At 35.3% G+C, this 6634-nt stretch overlaps 1 protein-coding gene across 1 annotated transcript; it reads left to right on the forward strand.

Annotated features, from left to right (window-relative positions):
- The first annotated feature begins 4649 nt into the window (after positions 1-4649).
- On the forward strand, positions 4650-6064 carry ccl35.1 (chemokine (C-C motif) ligand 35, duplicate 1). Its single transcript, XM_033968248.2, has 3 exons — positions 4650-4762; positions 5334-5448; positions 5529-6064. Exons 1-3 carry the CDS (start codon positions 4699-4701, stop codon positions 5620-5622), a joined length of 273 nt encoding a protein of 90 aa, XP_033824139.1. The 5' UTR covers positions 4650-4698; the 3' UTR covers positions 5623-6064.
- The last annotated feature ends 570 nt before the right edge of the window (positions 6065-6634 follow it).

Raw genomic sequence — 6634 nt, forward strand, 5'->3', positions numbered from 1 at the left:
CCAAAGTCTTTTTAGATAAAACTTGATTTGCCCAGTAAAGCGACAGGAGAGATATGACTGGTCTACTCTGTTTTATACAGCCCTGTCTCCTGCTTTATGTCTTGTTCTACATGTTCCAGATGGGCAGCTCACAGTGAGTCTCCACACATAGTTTACACATTTGGTGTGTGGACGAACTCATGCATGCATCTGCAGAACCATAAGACATGCATGTACTAATACTATTATGATTATTATCTATATAGACCACTGGTCTTGTCATAACTTTTATAATTTGTATATTCTTCTTACATACTTTTGTATTGCGTCTTTAAGTTTATTACAGTGTGGGTAATTTTGTAACACATCTGTATACAGATCAAATGCCTAATATTTATTGCTAAATGAAAAATGTAAATAACCACATTGAAGATCTGGGTTTCATGCAGTAGGAAAAAACAATTTAAATAATATATTTATTGTCTTGAAATTCTGATGTTGTGGACTGCAGCCAATCTCACCAACTGGGCATATGGCTGGTCTTAGTCTTTTTTCATCATTATTATTATTATTATTATTATTATTATTAATGCAGATATGTCATTCATTGTTTAATTGCATCAGGTATATACAGTCTGTCACGTCACTTAATGTGAACTGACAAATATAAGCATTATGTTAAACTTAAATTCATATTAATTTTAAAGATGGACTTTAAAATACAAAGAGATGCCTAAACATGAGAAAAAGCATACTTTCAGTCAGGCAGACGAAATTTGTATTTTTTTATTTTTTTTTGTAAAACATTTTTTTACTCTTGTCTTTTGAGAGTGAATCCTCTTGTAATCCGAGTATAGAGAGGGTCACTGTGGCAACATCTCATATATACATTATGGGATATTGTGCTGTTTTGTTTTTTTATTGTTGGACAGGTCTTCACATATAAAGCATATTTGTATAAACCACTTACTGCAAAGCTGCAGCTCATATTAACATTATAGGGTGAATGACAGATATTTTGAGTAATCATAGCATGCCAACAGACTTGACATGGGAACAGGAATCAATCAGGAGTCTACCAGTCACTACGTTTACACAAGACAAGAAAAAAAAAGATCAGACTATTGCCTTAGCCCTATAGTTACACCACATTTAAATGCATGTTCACTTATTCAAGGTATTCCTGCATGAAAACAACAGAACTTTGATTTTGTTGGATTTAGGTTCTCATGTTTGGGAATTTACTATTTACAATTGTTTTACAGATATCCTCAAAACAACTGGGATGAAAAGTGTCAAATGTGCAGATGTATTGAATTGAATCGGAGCATAAAAGAGCATATTGGTCAGTAGCAGATTTAAAACTGCACCTATAGCTGCATGTAACAGTGCTTGGGGCTTGTAGTATTTTAGGAATGCTTCACTTTGTTACTGTTTCAGCTCTGATTTTCTACCATTTGTCTGTTCATGTTTTTATAAATACCATGCAGACTGGTAGTTGGTTCTCGTTCATATTGTGGCTGGGGATTAATGGCTTTTCTCTACGCTTGTTTGTCAAATTGCTTATTTTTTCTGCTTTTTAAAAAAAAAACAAAGATTAATCCTTTGTGTCTCTGTTTTTGTTTAACTGAGTTGACTTTTGTCCAGTGTGGTTCCCCTTATCGTGTATTTTAGGGGAGCAAGAAATGTAAAGGTTAAAATACACATGTTGTTCTTGAGGGTAGTGAGTAACTTCTGAAGAAACTTCTAAAGTCCCTTGTAAGTTCATCCACAGAAACTGATTAGATATGTTTTTTTCAGTTCTGCTTTTGCATCTGTCCAATGAGACATTACATGAAACTAGATTACATAAACTTGAAAGTCTTTTTAAAAGGGCACCAACTTTGTAATGATGATATGATGATAGAATGATATGACCATTTTGATCTTTTTTTATACCCTAACAAGGGTTACTGGTCTGGTCCTTGTGTTTTTCTGTAGGAAAATAATGGTAAAAAAAAACAAAACAAAAAAACCCCAAATCATGCAGCATAAGATATATTACGTTTTATACAGAAAAATATTAAGCCAATGCTTATGAGGAATTTCCTAAATTATAACTAATGACTAATAAAGGAATCAATGTATCAATATCACTTAATTTTTCCCTGAGGGGCAAATTAAGCACACTTAGCTTTCTACTATTGTTTTTTACTGCTCAAACAAATGTCCCAGTGCAGCTCAACGGGTAGGATCATCAGATCCAGTGTCAGAGAAGACTAACAACACTTAGGACAAAGGTGTGTCCTCTGTGTCCTGCACTCTGGGCACCACCGTGAACGTCTAGGGGGGAACCAGGTGAACTCTAGAGACACAACAGGAAAGCCTCTTCCAAGCCTCTCGCTCTATTTCGGTTGGTGATGAGATGGACCATTCTCTTGCAGTGTTTCGTCGGGAACGTCTTCTGCAATATTTGGAGTAGAAAGCTCATTGCATTGGTGTAAAAAGTTTAAGCTAGCTGAAGGATTCCAATCAGGTAAAGGTATTGCTATTGCTGACTTAGGCCTATACCAAGGCCAGTAAAATTGATATAGGCCAATTCTATACCAATTCCTATACCAGGTAACTGCTGTGCATTAACTCTACATAACGCACAAGTAGTCCCACATTCTATGCCACTGCTCTGTGGCTAGGGACTACCGGTAGTTTCTTGTAAAACACAGCAAGGACAAATATTTGAGATATTTACAGATAGTGAAGAGGCTTTTTAAAATCACAGGTGAGACATTTCAGTTTGTATACATGGTATAAGAGCATTAAACAGCTAGTGCATTACATAGGCCATGAAAACATAAAGCTAACAAGCAAAAATGACAATACGCAAAGAAATGTTTATTAATTAATAGAAATGGTTTTGCAGTTAAAGTTGCCTGTAACAAAATACATGAGTATAAGTGCATTGGCTAATTGATAGCAATTGAATTTTTACTTACCTATGTTGTCTACCATCTTAGTTGCACCGGCCAAATGAGTCCAGGATAACTGTGTGCTGAGGAAAAGGGGTGTCCAAAATAAAGATTAACACTGTTTTGCTAAGAATAACTTTTAACAATATAATTTGATTTGCTGGAACTTACCTATGCTGGAACCAATTAAGGGAGGGGCTCTATAAAAGGAGGCAACCTCAGTCTGCTTAGGAAGGGTGCTGTGTTATACAGCACCATTATACAGTTTTAACGCACATCACAGAGGAGCAGCACTCCACTGCGCATCCTGGTACTCCATGACTCCATGACTCCATATATATATATATATATATATATATATATATATATATATATATATATATATATATATATATATATATATATATATATATATATATATATATATATATAGGGACTTAGCAGGATGATGCTTGCTTAAGATCAATGTGATTCAAATTCACATAAAAATTTGAAAGGTTAAAATCCTAAACGAACTATAGAGTTTCCCACTTCTCTCTTGTGTTTTCTAACAACAAACCACTTCGCTCAACAAAATATTGGGTTTTTTCCAAGGCAGAACAACAAGTTGTTAATTAAAATAAGGAAGAAATGTATATTTTGAGGCCTCCATAGCAATTATTATATAATATAATATAATATTATTTATATTTATATTATTATTATTCATTCATTTATTTTCTCATTAGAACCATATTAAAATCCCTTGTAAGCTCTGGGCCTCCACAAATGCAAAGGAGTTTATTTTTGAATACATTATTGCAGGGTTTTAAGTGACATCACAATATTCTATTGATCAATAATATTTCATGGGGGTCAGCTAATAATGTAATTAATGTTAAAATGATCATTTTTGTTGAGCTGTAGTGAGTTTAGATGTCTAGTCCAACATAAATGGCCAAGTTCAACATTTACCTTACTGTATATTTCTTATGAAACTGTCTCTTGCCCCCATCTGGGGGTACAAAAAACACCAATTATATAATGCAGCCAAATCTTCTTTTCATCATTTGAGCTTATTTACCTAACAAAACAAAAATACTTTTAACAAAAATAAAACCTTATCTTATGGAAAACACTGGACAACCACTGTGAACAGATAAGCAACTGTGCCAAAAGGTCAGAAGTTCCCCTATATTAAAATAAACAAATATAACAACTTCCTTCTCAAACCCGTTCACCTAACCACACTATATGATCTAACTGACACTTTTTGAATGGTCAGTTTCCAAAGCCAAACCAAAACCAGATTAACACTATTCATTTAAATAATGAGACGTCCCCTATTATTTGATAATTATGCAATGAAAAAGTTTTGTAATATTCAGTGTACATTTTTCACACATTGTTCTCTCATGTTCTTTCTCTGTAATTTCACAACATTAATTATGGGTCTGTTTGAATGAAGACAGGTGTCGCATAATCTCTCTCATAACTACGCAGACAAGTTCAATACAGACGGAAAGTACACCTCACCTACTTCCTCATAGCTGAACACATCACATCATCTTGCCATGCTGTCACTGATATTTAATTTGAGGAAGTCCCAAAAAAATCACTGGATAGTACATGTGAAAGTACACAAGTCACAATGGTACAGTCCCCAAATTTCTGGTTTTACTCTACTACCTACACAGTTGTATAAATGGGGGGAGAGGACACAGAGGTGTCAGAGTTGATAAGGTGACCAGCTCCTCACAAACTCTCAGATTAAAGAACACTCCTGACCATCAACATGGCTGCTCGTTTCATCCTGTTTGTGCTGCTCTTGGGGATTGCCAGCATCAGTCTAAGTCAAGGTAAAAAACTCACTTTTTAGCACTATAGTTTGGATACATAGAAATGAAACGGTTTAAAAGTGATTCTTGTTATATCAGTAGGAGAAAACATACTGTATTTAAACTGATGATATATGTGTTAACTTAGACAGTGATTTCAGACCTACTACACCAAATGCAGCAAATAATAGTGAACAATAAAAAAAAAAAAAAAAAAAAAAAAAGAATTAAAAATATTATAGGTTTAAAAGTGGTTGACTCTGTTTTGCTACATAGACCTGTCTCTTCTCTATAATAATGACTTGATTCCTATAAACTTGGGTAGTACACAATTAAACTGTAAGAAAATATTTACTGTAAAAATGTAATAAAATAAACTAGAGCAGCAAAATGCAAAAAATGTTTTGATACTACAGACACAGAAGTATAATGTGGCTGACTGTCAGTGTCAATCAGTGCCTCCAATGTAATACAACAACAACCTGCCCATAGCACACACTTTGACAGTACTTATATTGTTTATTTTGTATTTATTAACTATTAACCATTTGCAATACATAACTGAATTATTCTCAATCTTATGTCATTTTAGCTCTGCGTGGTCCAGGTCCAAAGAGATGCTGTTTTGAATTCACTAAATTTGTTTCTGAGAGAAAAGTGATGGGATACAGGCGGACTCCTCAGCAGTGCTCAAATGCCGGTGTGCTGTAAGTATCACCTCCTCCCCCTATTTCTTCAAAACACAACATATTAGAGCCTATGTTTAACTCCACTGCTGCATATCCAGATTGAAGATGAGGAATGGCCTTCTGTGTGCAAAGCCCTCTGAGCCCTGGGTGAAAGAGCTTATGCGCCGCATCGACTCCAGAACCGGCATCTAAAGGACATATTCTATGGACTGCATGATCCATTGCTACTGCTGTATTCTACGAGATTTGTCCCAAAATCTGAGTCCCAGATGAAACTAATTTCTAATTGTGTAACTTTGGCCTGCTATTATAACATTTGTGCAGTCTCTCACAGTATTTTTAGAAGTATTTTGTGTGTATTTTAGCTCATTTTAGTCCAAGTCTTTTATTTTGGCAGCAATTTATTGCTATGGGATATGGTTTGTAAGTGTCAATGGAGCCCTAGCAATTCTAATTCCATTTTGTTTGGGATATGTCTACAAGCATATGGTTGTACATGTGCAACAATTTGAATAGGTTATGATCTTTTTCCTTTTTATTTTATGGGGATGACCGAACACTGTGAGCTGCTTTTTAAATTGTGTATGTGTAATGTCTCCCTTTTCCACGTGGTGTCACCAAAACAAAGCATAAACTCTGAGTTCATAGACTTTTCCATGTCTCTCACAATGTTTACAATGTATCTGAGGCAATGTTTGGCTATGTGTTTATCATTAAAGAGATAATAAAGAATGTTTTCTATTGATTGAATAATAAGGCCTATGCAATTGTTAGAGTGGTTCAAAATATTTCAGAGCCATTTAACGTACATCATGTGAAGGAAAGACCACCACACGACGCCATCTATCCATGGCTAGGTGTCTAAATTATTTTTGTCCGTTAAAGCCTGGCCCCTGAGCTCTGTCCTAGTCACAGTGCTGGTCACACCACTCACCCCTGTTTTGGAGGCGGTCAGTCATCGCCTCCGCGTTCACGGGCCACATCTGACCAATAAAGAGGCGGAGACCAGAGATTTTTTAGATGTATAAAGCTCACATTGTGTAAAACAAATGGGCCGGAAACGTTGCGTAAAACTACACACTTATAGCCACCACACACGTGCAATAAATTGAGAATAGTCTTACCAGGTCAGTGTAGATTCATAGCTATATTAGTCAAGATGTTGGGTAGGGCTAGTAGTAGTCTCCTGGTAGCTAATAGTATT

Source organism: Periophthalmus magnuspinnatus, chromosome 6 (assembly GCF_009829125.3).
Source record: "Periophthalmus magnuspinnatus isolate fPerMag1 chromosome 6, fPerMag1.2.pri, whole genome shotgun sequence".
Classification (NCBI taxonomy): Eukaryota; Metazoa; Chordata; class Actinopteri; order Gobiiformes; family Gobiidae; genus Periophthalmus; species Periophthalmus magnuspinnatus.